The 13,349-nt window shown below is 37.0% G+C and overlaps 1 protein-coding gene across 6 annotated transcripts in view; it reads right to left on the minus strand.

Annotated features, from left to right (window-relative positions):
- The window catches only part of kcnc2 (potassium voltage-gated channel, Shaw-related subfamily, member 2), an 82,861-nt gene that overhangs the window by 18,373 nt on the left and 51,139 nt on the right, over nt 1–13,349 (minus strand). For all 6 annotated transcript variants that reach the window (XR_009066649.1, XM_057854798.1, XM_057854800.1 and 3 more), the window contains exon 2: nt 45–978. Coding sequence is in view for 5 of the 6 variants with exons in the window: in XM_057854798.1 (XP_057710781.1) it covers nt 45–978 (934 nt within the window). In the remaining variant the exon portion in view is untranslated. The remainder of the gene's footprint in view (nt 1–44; nt 979–13,349) is intronic.

Raw genomic sequence — 13,349 nt, forward strand, 5'->3', positions numbered from 1 at the left:
CTGATGGTTTAATAATATTAATTCGATTGAATTTCTTGGCTTACCTGAGCGGTTGCGTTCAAGTACCCTCCCGCCTTTGACGTGGCACAGGTCACCTTGAGTGCTGTTACAGGTGGTGGTGAGATCTGCTTTGCAGTAGGTCGGGGACCCTCCCTGGACTGCCTGAGGAATATGTTTCTTCCGCTTCTTGGGGAGCTTCTGCTTGGCCATAGCCAAGGAGTAGTACATCCCAAAGTTATTGACGATCACAGGCACTGGCATGGCTATCGTAAGCACTCCAGCCAAAGCGCAAAGCGCGCCCACGACCATGCCAGACCACGTCTTTGGATACATGTCGCCGTATCCCAGAGTGGTCATGGTCACCACGGCCCACCAGAAGCCGATGGGGATGTTCTTGAATTTTGTGTGGAGGCTAGCCGTGGGATCATTGGGCTTAGCGCCAATGCGTTCGGCGTAATAGATCATGGTGGCGAATATCAACACTCCCAACGCCAGGAAGATGATTAGTAACAGGAATTCATTGGTGCTGGCTCGCAGCGTGTGGCCTAATACTCGAAGGCCCACAAAGTGACGGGTTAGCTTAAAGATACGAAGGATACGAACAAAACGCACCACCCTGAGGAATCCCAACACATCCTTGGCAGCTTTTGAGGAAAGGCCACTCAGGCCTACTTCCAAGTAGAACGGAAGGATCGCCACAAAGTCGATGATGTTAAGCAGACTCTTAACAAATTCCAACTTGACCGGGCAGAAGGTCACCCGCACCAGGAACTCAATGGTGAACCAGAAGACGCAAACGCCTTCCACATATGTGAGAGCGGGGTCGGTCTCAATCTCGTACTGCGGTCCCAGATCCGGCAGGCTACTGTTCCGCGTGGCCTCCGTCTTGTTGATGATGGTGTGGAACGCCTCGTGGGTCTCCAAGCAGAAGGTGGTAATGGAAACCAGGATGAAGAACAAAGACGCAAAGGCAATAAACTGCAGGGAAAAAAAGAAGAAGAAAGCACACATACTAATTAATAGGGTTGTTCCGATCAAGTTTTTTTGTTCCCGATTCAATTCCAATCATTCCCGATAATTTTTCCCGATCATATACATTTTGGCAATGCATTAAGAAAAAAATGAATAAAACTCAGACGAATATATACAGTACATAAGTACTGTATTTGTTTATTATGACAATAAATCCTCAAGATGGCATTTACATTATTAACATTCTTTCTGTGGGATGGATCCACGGATAGAAAGACTTGTAATTCTTAAAGGACAAATGTGACTTTGTATATTGTGACTAAATATTGGCCTCCAGTGTATTTGTTGAGCTTTCAGTAAATGATACTGTAGCCATGCCCAAATGCATGATGGGAAGTGCAACCATGACTGTGCGTAGTGCTACCAATTGATATATCTTCTCTGCGTTTGGAAATAACATAGGGTGTTAAGAAAAAGATCAATTACTACCATTCTTCCCCACATTGCTTCCCACGATATTTCTAATCGTAGGGAGAGGGATTGTAAGACTTTAGCCAATTAAAAAAAGGCTCCAAAGGCTGCCAAAATTCACTCGACTCATGTTACGCTGCCTTTTAGCTCTCTATATAGGTAAAACGACACCATTACAGATTGAACGTGACAATGCGTGAGTGGGTCGTGCAGCGCATGAATTAATTGCATTAAATATTATAATGTGATACATTTTTTTAAAAATAAATTAACGCTGTTAACGGGATAAATTTGATAACTCTACCTTAAGCCTAAACTAAACACTCTGGATGAGTGTAACATATTATGTCTGTAAAGTTAAATACAATTAGAAAACGATTCAATTAAAAAATACACTGGATATATATTTAAAAAAAAGGCATGGCTGATATATTTTTGCCAATTCCGATACTTTGAAAATGACGTGATCGGACCCGATTGATTTGGACGCCGATCGATCGGGACAGCTCTAGTTTTAATATAAAGTTTCTATAACTTGTACTAACATTTATCTTTTAAGAACTACAAGTTTTTCTATCCATGGAGCGCTTTGAGAGAATGTTAATAATGTTAATGCCATCTTGTTGATTTATTGTTATAATAAATACAGTACCTATGTACCGTATGTTGAATGTATACAGTATATCCGTCTTGTGTCATATCTTTCCATTCCAACAATAATTTACAGAAAAATATGGCATATTTTATAGAGTGGGTTGAATTGCGATTAATTACGATTAATTAATTTTTAAACTGTAACTAACTTGATTAAAAATTTTAACCGTTTGACAGCCGTATCCAAAACGTACAACATTCGTATTCATCACGGATAGAAAGACTTGTGACTTTGTATATTGTGACTAAATATTGCCATCTAGTGTATTTGTTGAGCTTTCAGTAAATGATACTGCAGTCATTCAACCCAAATGCATGATGGGAAGTGGAACCATGAATGTGCGTAGTGCTACCAATTGATATATCTTCTCTGCGTTGGGAAATAATGTAAGATGATAAGAAAAAGATCAGTTGCTACCTTGCTTCCCCACATTGCTTCCCATGATATTTCTCATCGTAGGGAGAGGAATTGTAAGCCTTTATCCAATTATCCAAAGGCTGCCAAAAGTCACTCTACTCATTTAATGTTGTCTTTTATCTCTCTAAAGGTAAAACGGCGCCATTACAGATTGAGCGCGACAATGCGTGAGTGGGTTGTGCAGCGAATGCATGATAATTATTTTTTTTTTTAATTAATTACCACCGTTAAGGGGATAAATTTGATAACCCTACCTTAAGCCTAAACTAAAGACTCTGGATGAGTGTAACATATTATGTCTGTAATGTTAAATACAATTAGAAAACGATTTAATTAAAAAATATATACATATTAAGAAAAGGTATGGCCGATATTTTTTTGCCGATTCCAATACTTTGAAAATGACGTGATCGGACCCGATCGATCGGGACATCTCTTCTTATTAAGGTTGACTCTAACATGTCCGTTTATTTGCTGTTATACTGGCCTCCCTACAAAAATCAAGGTAAATCATTAACTCATGAGCAAGAGAATAAACACAGACAAGTTTAATTAACTTGCTTCAGTTTAAATCGCCTCAAGAGAGAGAAGCAATCTATTAACAAGTGAAACAAACGCACACACTTCTCCCTTTGCCCATGTTTACTCGAGGCACGGGAATATAGACGCCTTCAGATTTCATCCATTTATGTAATTTGATTAAAACAGTTCAGAAATAGCCTCTCTTTCTAACATATTTGATAGTAATTTGAGCATGTAGAGGACATGTTTAGCATGCAGAGAGTGTACACTTGGAATCGGTATGTCAAGAAGCGTGTCGCCGTTCCAATCACATGCTAGAGTAGTGCTTTTGCATGTTTTATGTCTCTAATAAATAACGGCGTGTGCTTCTATTTTTAATTTACCAAAGTCAAGACTAAAAACTGCATTGAACTGAATAAAAGGCTGACAGGATCAGTCAGTACCTAATATGACGATAGTGTGTTCCAAAATAGCACTGTGTGGTGGATACCTCTAACGCCACAATTAAGTGTTGTTCCAAAATCTGGTGAATTAGTTATTTATTTGATATTTTGAGTTATTGGGACATGTACAGTGCTGGCCAAAAATATTGGCACCCTCAGCCTATAGCTAAACAACTGCGAACAACCGCTTTCGGTATCCATCAGTGTGATTCTTACAATGCTCTGCTGGAATTTTAGACCATTCTTCTTTGGCCAATTGCTCCAAATTGCCATTTTCAGATCTCTCCAGAGATGTTCTATGGGATTCAGGTCTGGACTCATTGCTGGGCACTTTAGAAGTCTCCAGTGCTTTCTCTCAAACCATTTTCTAGTGCTTTTTCAAGTGTGTTTTGGGTCATTGTCCTGCTAGAAGACCCTTGACCTCTGAGGGAGACCCAGCTTTCTCACACTGGGCCCTACTTTATGCTGCAAAAATTGTTGGTAGTGATAAGATCATTATTAAATATTTGCTTTTACCAATGAAAGCTCACAATAAAGTATTGATTGCTATAATAGTATGTTCTATCATTGATGGCAGTAAATAGACATTTTTGTCATTGATAACTGTAGATATGTTTAGTTCTTGATAAAACTGCCTTGTCATTCTGACCGGTTTAAACCGGCCTAGGTTCCACAGGTCAACTTCGAGGACAAGCCACAAACATTGAGAAACTAAACTGTCTGGGACATTTAAGAAATCATATTGTGGCATTTTATTACTTGCCAAATGGTAGCAGTACTGGTAGCAGTACTGCTGACCAATTTATTAAGTCTGTGTGCGGGCCAGACGTTATTGATTTTATGACAGAGGCTGAAGTTTGACCAAGGGCCGCATTTGGCCCCCGGGCCGGACTTTGGACATGTCTGTTTAACGTGATTAATTTTTAAAAAATTAATTACCGCCCGTTAACGCGATAATTTTGACAGCCCAAGTAAAAATGATAATGATTTTTTTCCCCCATTCTCTTTTGTGTTTTTTTTTCATTGGAAGCCAAATAAATGAAGATATTACTAACAAAGTATGTGTAATTGCAATCATTTTCTGGGAAAAATTAACAATTATCTGACAGAATTGCAGGGGTGCCAATACTTTTGGCCAGCACTGTATTTTCTAATGGAAGCACACTTTAGTTGATATTTGTCTGAATATCTACTTGGTTTTGTTTTTCCAATTTGAGGTAATAACCACAGCTGTTGAAGACCTGGCACCTACCATCTGGAGGGGTGGTAGATTTTAGTTAATTCAAGTATGAGTGTTTGGGGTAATTTTTCCACTTTTTGTTTAACTGCACATTGGTTGATTTATTGTTTGAAGTTAATGTATGTAATTTTTACATGTGTTATTTTATTAAGTTGACAATGTTTGGGTAATTGGTTATCATACCTCCCTCCCTCAGGTGGTCGTTTAGTAGAGTCTGTCCTTATTTAAACGGCCACAGATTTGTGTCTGGAATTCAGTTTGGTTGAAATCCATTGTTAAGTTGATCCCTTTTATGTCGGTTTATGATATTTTGTAAAACTGTTTTTCTGACTTTATTAAATTGCATTTTCACCTAAGTTGAAACACCAATGTCCTTGTCATAGGCAGAGTTTGACTTTTGGAGTAGGGGGGGCACAACGTGTTGATGACCTCGAAACTCAGTGTCAACAATAAAATTAGCTTACAAGGATATTTATGATAAGTTGACAATGAGCGTTTTTTGTTTGCCATCATTCTTGAGGGAAATTCTAAATCAGGCTGCTAAGGCAATAATTTTTGACAAGATCGTCATCTATTGAATATGGTAAGCCCGCCGGTGTCGTGCCAATGTAGTTACCCCAGTCAAAAATTGTCTCCCCGAGGTGCTGCCATATGGAGGTAGATTTTTGTCTTTATGATTCAATAAAAAAAATTGCTTCAATTAAAAAAAAATTTCAATCAAAATATATATTTTCAACTAGGGCTGTCAAACGATTAAAATTTTTAATCGAGATAATTACAGCTTAAAAATTAATTAATCGTAATTAATCGCAATTCAAACCATCTATAAAAGATTCCACATTTTTCCGTAAATTATTGTTGGAATGGAAAGATAAGAAAGATATAAACATACAACATACGGTACATAAGTTTTTTTTTTTATTATAACAATAAATCAACAAGATGGCATTAACATTATTAACATTCTCTTAAAGCGATCCATGGATAGAAAGACTTGTTGTTCTTAAAAGATAAATGTTAGTACAAGTTATAAAAAATTTATATTAAAACCCCTCTTAATGTTTTCGTTTTATTAAAATTTGTAAAATTTTCACTCAAAAAATAAACTAGTAGCTCGCCATTGTTGATGTCAATAATTACACCATGCTCACTCATGGTACTAACCCATAAAATCAGTTGGACCCAAGCGCCAGCAGAGGGCGCCAAACATCAAAAAACAAGTAACGAGCGGACATTATACTGTACTGTCATTTTAATCTGTTTGAGCAGGACATGTGCGTTAATTGCGTCAAATATTTTAACGTGATTAATTTAAAAAATTAATTACCGCCCATTAATGTCATATTTTTGACAGCCCCCATATTATTATTTTCAACCAAAAAAAAGTCGCTTCAATTGAAAAAAAATGTGTAAGAATGCAAAAATAAATTTGAAACTAAAAAAAAACAAAAAACAAATAAATGCATGTGAAAGCTATTTTTCGTTTTTTTGTTGTTGTTTTTTCTTGTGATTGAAGCAAATTTTTTGATTGAAGTAATGTTGATTTGTGTTTGGGACACATTTTGGCAAGGACATTTTTGTCTTTAGTATTCAATCAAGAAAGCCGCTTCAAAAAAAATTTTTTTCAAAAAGAAAAATCAATCAAAGAAAAAGTTTTTCACTGCGACAAACTATTTGAGATTGAAACATTTGCATTTGAAGACTTAACTTTTCATTGAAAAAGTTTTCTTTGATTGAAACAATCCATGTTTTGGCCATATTATGGGTAGGACATTTGTGTAAAAATCAATCCCCCAAAAAGTTGCTTCAATCAATAAAAAAATATTTTCCATCAAAGAAAAAAATTGCCCTCCCCTATTTTTTTTAATCTATTATTATATGCAAAGCAAATTAGTGCTGCAACGATTAATCAATTAACTCGAGTATTCGATTAGAAAAAAAGATTCAAATTAAATTTTGCTGCTTCAAGTATTCGTTTAATTATTGTGGCGTTGTCATGGTTTATTTTGAAAGTGTTTGCCATCAGTTTTATAGATTTGAGTGGTTACACCGCGCTCTAGTCTGCCTCATTTTACATGGCTGAATCCAGCTGTTCCATGTTAAAGTTTTTGTTTGCGCTGTTTTTTTTTAATGCATTCGTAATTTAGTTTATGGGTGTATTTAGCCATTTTTAGTGGGTATATGTGTCTGAACCATTTGTTAAGAGCATTGTAAAAAAAAAAAAAAAAAAAAAAAAATTAACGTTTTATAGCATTTAAGCTAGTGGACTTTTGCTATGTAAGTTAGCCAATTGTTCCTTTGTTGTACATAGATCCTTATTTAATTGTTTTTCTATACCGTTTGAGGCTCAGCTCAGGTATTTTAATTTTTCATGTTACTTATCCGATTACTCGATTATTCGACAAACTAGTTCATCGATTAATCGACTACTAAAATAATCGATAGCTGCAGCCCTAAAGCAAATGACCATCTAAGGTGCTAGTCACATGATCTGTTCAAAATATAATTTTGACCCATTATAAAAATATATTGTTTTGTTCATTTCATTCATTTTTGCTGCAGTTTTATTGCTTTACAACTTTTATATTTATGTATATATATATATATATATATATATATATATTTTTTTTTTTTTTTTTCAGAAAGCCAAAATCAAATAACTTTTCTGTGTGTGTATATATATATATATATATATATATATATATATATATATATATATATATATATAGGAAAGTCAATTGAATGCAATGACACTTTTCGGCCACCAGCTTATGGTCCTTGTGTATGTTTGGTCCACAACAACCTGCAAGCAGTTTCCACACTAACTATCGTGAGGCACACAAAAAACCAATTATACTGGAAGCAGTTACGCGCTTGAGAAGTAAAGCAAAAGCTCTCACGGTAAACACCATTTAACTTTTAGCCTCTGAAATATTCTTCCAAACAGAGAGTTTGGTCTACTCAGCAGATACAAACATTTCCAGCCAATGAGCAAAAAATACACGTTTTCATAGCTTTTAGATGATTAAACTCATACGACCAAAACAGAAAAAACTCATGACTAATTCAGAGACTGCAGAGAACACTTAGTTCAGGTACCAGAGTTGAAACATTGCTTAACGAATTGGAATTTAACATAGTACATCAGCTCCGAGATTATGCACCATATGTTTTCTTTTAAAAAATTAAATTTTACCAGTAAATACGATAGATAGAATGATAGAATAACTTTATTTAGAATTTGGCCATTTTCAAAAATGAGTTTATTGTAAATGTCAAAAAAGGAATGTTTTATGGTGTAAACATCATAATGTTTTGTCAGAAGTTGGCTTACACACTCAATGTCATCTTTGAATGCACTGCAAAATTGTTCTCGGTCACTAAATCAACATGAAAGGTTTAAAGACACAACAAAGCTCTTAATTATATTACGTATTGTCTGCCCAAAAGTGACAGTCAAATCAACATAGCATTTATTTACGTGACCCTTTTAGACGTAGACGACGGGGAAAGTGACTGATGTGTCCTTTTGTTTATTCATCGTGCTGTTGCACTGGCTGGGAGTCACATTGAGCAGAACGGACTGTTAAGTGTGTACTCTGTGGATTCAAGTTGAGGAAAGACAATGATAACCCAACGTATAACGATGTCCAAATTGAGGTCAAGAATTAATTGATAGTGAGGAAATGGTAAGGCAGGACAAACTTTTACATTAGAAATTCTCTTTGAGCCCCTCACTATTTAGGTCGATTTTGATTGTCTAGGTCTTTAAAATGCATGGCTGGTCTTGTGAATGACATGGGTACCAGAGAATGAGAGTATTTTGACCACATATGAGGGCTCTGCAGTATAATCTTAATAGCAATGATAAAATATGATTATTAAAACACTAGACAAAACACATCTTGGTTTTGTTGAACAATGGACCGGTCAGGCAGGCAATCGGGTGGACAACCTTTTTACTGTATGTTTTAGTGTTGGTAACTGCTCAGTATGGTTGTCTACCTCATTTGCTCCCCAAAACGTATAAATATGTTCTATTTTCAATTGTTTCAGTGTCACAAAAATGAATTTATACGTCTTTTACGTTTTTTTTTTTTTTTTTCACAAGTCATCTCTAGGTTCGCCCCAAAGCACAACGCTCAAAATCCATTTTAAAACAATAAAACTGGACACTGGAGGGCAGTAGCGCATTTGGTATGAACTCATATCATTTTGACGCAACGGGGTGACCTACTCTCATCACGTCTCATCCCGTCTTTCCTGTTCAGTTTGCTTGTGCTGCTCTTTTTGTGAAATATAGACAGTGCTGTCATGCTCATTAATGGTTCTCTCAAATTCAATTTGAAAGGGATGAACAGATGACATGTTTATGTTGCTAGAGCCATACTCATGTGACGTCACCGCCCTGCGACGTCAACAACTATGGCGACCTATTAGTTAAACTCATTTTACAAATTGTATAAAAATGAAAACATGAAGAGGGGTTTCAATATCAAATTAAATTTTAACTCATAATGAAATCCAAGTCTTTCTATCTGTGGATCACTTTAACTATTTCCCTTTTCTTTTAAATCAAAATTTTCCTATTTTAAAACCATTTTGCTGCTTGTGTGTCACTCAGTACAGGAACAGAAGAGGGATTACCATTTTTTATCCTAATTAATTAATCAAAAGTTAATGCGTTCCATTAAATCTGCTTGCTGTGTAACAACGGCTGGTCTGTAGGAGGGAACAGTTCATGCCGGGAAATAGGCATGATGTCTTATTTTTTTTCCCAATGTCTAAAATTAAACGCCGGTTTTATCAATATTATGTCGTGCATTTAGCTGAATGGCTCATTAAAGCCCATTGTTGCATAATTTAACTGCCAAGTAATTGATGTACACTGTATCTCAGCCTCATTCTATTGAGACTAACCTGGATAATGTCATGCATTGAAAGAAAAGCATGCAGAAAATAAAGCCCGGGAGAAAAAAGTCCCAGAATATCCAATCCAAAATTTGCTTTCATCAAACATAGTCTTCCCTTGATCAGCCGCCACCATGGTAACGCTACCTTTATCTGTTTTTTTTTTTCCTTAATCACTATTCAAGATGGTGAATTGGACTATGAAGTTCAGAAAGATGAAAAGTTGTGCTACCTGAGGTCACAAAGAGGATAAAGATTTACAGCTCACATAGCATCCGCATGTAATACAAAGTTGGAAATCCGTCACCAGTGTTGTCACGGATTACTTAAAGTAATTTAATTACTGATTACACCTCAAAAAAGTAATCTAGTTACTTTACTGATTACTTTATCAAAGTAACTAAATTACTTTAAAAGTAACTTATCAGTTACTTTTTACCAGTTTTTCTCCTATTGCTGCCTCAACATAAGAATAACAGAAAAATGTCATCGCGTGTGTTTTCCGAAATTTCCAGGTTCGCGGTGAATCAGTAACAGGCACACTTTTGCAAAATACACAATGTTTATTGATTAGAAAATGCAGAATAAATGAGATTTATTGATTACAATCCCACAAAAGCAAGCAAACAAGTATCAAAAATAAGCATAACAAGGGTAACTATGACGCTAGATCGAGTTTATCAATCCCAGAATCCCCGCGAGACCGTTACAGCACAACCAGGTGTTGCTTTAGCAATGAAAATCGCTTACCGTGACAAATGGGCGGGAGCCAACGCTCCGGTAAGGCGTCGAAGGAAACAAAGCCAGGCGATCCGTACGTGACCCGCTGGCGGACTTCACGGATCACCCGGAAATGTCCGGTTTTTGTAGGGACGCCCGTCTAATGACAAAGCTACTTTGGTTCAGCCCCTCGAAAAAAGGGGCTTTTCCTTGCGTGGTTCCCAGCTTGTGCTGTCCGGTAGCACATGTTGTGTTCCCACGGTAAATATTATGAGTGCAAAACAAGTTATCTCGTGAGATTCCCTCCTAACTTATGGGACTCAAGCGCGTACTATGGTGCAAAACAAGTTATCTCGTGAGATTCCCTACTCAGGCGCGTCTCCGAACTATGGAAACAAGGTGAAAAACAATACTTGTTGCAATCTATGTCACAGAAGCAATCATACAACACAAAGGCAATATGTACCCTAATTTTCGGACTATAAGCCGCTACTTTTTCCCCTCATTTCGAATCCTGCGGCTTATAGTCCAGTGCGGCTTATTTGATGATTTATTTGGGTTAAAGGTAAAACGGGATCATAAGACTGTCATAAGAACGTCATAATTATGACATGACACTATCGTGGGCATTACTGAATACTTATGACGGATGTCAATATATGTCATGGCATAATATGTGACTCCATTTATGTCTAGCTCAGATCTTTTACGTCCTTTCAAAAGTGAGATAATTTGCTGGATGACACTAACCGACATCTATTATAAGCATTCAATAATGCTTATGACAGTGTCATGTCATAATTATAACAGTATTATGGCACCACTACCCCCAAAAATGTTACCAAATACAATAGCTAGCAATTAATGAAACAACTGGAACAGTAACTGAAGAAATAAATAGCACAGAACATGAATTTTAATTGGTATTTACATCTGTAGTGCCGCAATGCATACTAGGAGGAATGTTGGATGACAACAGTTTTGACAGCAGGTGGCAGCAGAGGTTGACTGTCTCCCCCAAGGGAGCAGTGATGGCCAAATGAAGATTTTTGAAACAATAAGGCATTGCAGCCAATTGGTTCAAAGCTTCATGGTGGTTCATTTGGTTTCATGACTGTCTTATAATGCCTTTGTCAAATTAAGTGTTACCAGTTAATATCTTTTGGTGGAAATATCCCATAATAAAATGAGGACAACTTATAGCCCAGTGCGGCTTATCTATGAACAAATGCCGTTTTCATGTCAAATTTGGTGGCTGGCGGCTTATAGTCCAGAAATTACGGTAATATTTTCCCCCATCAAGCAGACATTGTTTTTTCATCTGTGTGATTTTGACATAAATCTCATTTGATGGTGATTTTATGCAAAAATGTGAGAAATTCCTAAAGGTTCAGATACTTTTCTTACCACTGTAGGTTCCCGCTAACTTTTCGGAGATATTCTACTTGGGTAGTTGTGATGGAATTGTAATGTTTTGAGTTATGCTTAATCATGAGCATAGAAACCCATACGGAACTACTCAACCTGTTTCTTATCCAGTGTCATAGCATTGCTGTGATCCTATTGTCAGGTGGCAGTTTTAAACACTTGCCGTCACGTTGGCTCAGACATGCTTTCGGCTATTAAAATATCAAGACGGCTCAGTCTAATGAGGCCACACGTCTGCCTTCCCGTCCGCGTCTTTCTGATCCCTGCTCTGTTTCCGATTATCCCGTCAGACTTTCTGATGTGTCCTCGCCTTGAAATGTGATTAATGTCAAGTTTGGTCTCGCGGGATTTGGGAGCTGGGATTTAAACACACCAAATCAAAGACTTGTGTCTTTTATTGAAAATCTGGCCTGTCAGTGCCCTCATTTGGAGATATGCATGTCATCACAACTTTTTGGGGAGACGTGCAGTTTGGGGATGTGTTGGATATTACTTTAATATCCCAAATGTGGCATTTTAGAAGAGAGGAAAATGTTTTCCCTTCATGTTTAAAAATGGGGATCACAGCAGACAAATATTTAGAAGTCTTCGCAGAACAATTTTTTGGAAAAACCTAGCCAGTGAGTCTTTTATGCTATAGAAAAAACCGCTAATACATTGTAAACCTCAATGGCACATCGCTATAGGCAAGCTGCTGAAATATTAACGGCGACATAAGCAGATGAAAGGCAGACAGTTATATTTAGTATCGCAGTATCACTGGGACCTTTCAGGCAGTATTTTTAACTCACACCGATGCTGTAATGTCTTTTCAGTGGATGATTGTTCATTGACTACACTTGTGGCCAGCTGTTTACATGCATTAACTTATTTGCTCAATGCCCTCGTAGGCGGAGTTTGACTTTTGGGCCAGGGGGGGCACAACATGTTGATGACCCCAAAACGCAGTGTCAGCAATAAAATTAACTTACAAGGAAATGTATAATAGTAAGTTGAAGATGAGCATTTTTTGTTTCCCATCATTCTTGAGGGTCGGCGTCGTGCTAATGTAGTTACCACAGTCAAAAATTGTATCCCCTGGGAGGAGCCATATGGAGGTAGATTTGTGTCCTCATTATTCGATCAAAAAAAATGTGTTTGAATTAGAGCTGTCAAAATTATCGCGTTAACGGGTGGTAATTAATTTTTTTAATGATACACGTTAAAATATTCGACGCAATTAACGCACATGCCCCGCTCAAACAGATTAAAATGACAGCACAGTGCAATGCCAATTTGTTACTTGTGTTTTTTGGAATTTTGTCGCCCTCTGCTGGCGCTTGGGTGCGACTGATTTTATGGATTTCAGCACCATAATTATTATTGACATCAACAAGGGCGAGCCACTAGTTTATTTTTTGACTGAAAATTTTACAAATTCTATTAAAACGAAAACATTTAGAGGGGTTTTAATTAAAGTTATACCGATACTTGTATCAATCGGCAGGGGGCGCCGATCCGGCCCAAATTAAAGGTATCGGTATCGACGAGTACCAACATTTTGGGCGCCGATACCATCTACTGGCATGAT

This window comes from Corythoichthys intestinalis, chromosome 13 (assembly GCF_030265065.1).
Source record: "Corythoichthys intestinalis isolate RoL2023-P3 chromosome 13, ASM3026506v1, whole genome shotgun sequence".
In the NCBI taxonomy this organism is placed as follows: domain Eukaryota; kingdom Metazoa; phylum Chordata; class Actinopteri; order Syngnathiformes; family Syngnathidae; genus Corythoichthys; species Corythoichthys intestinalis.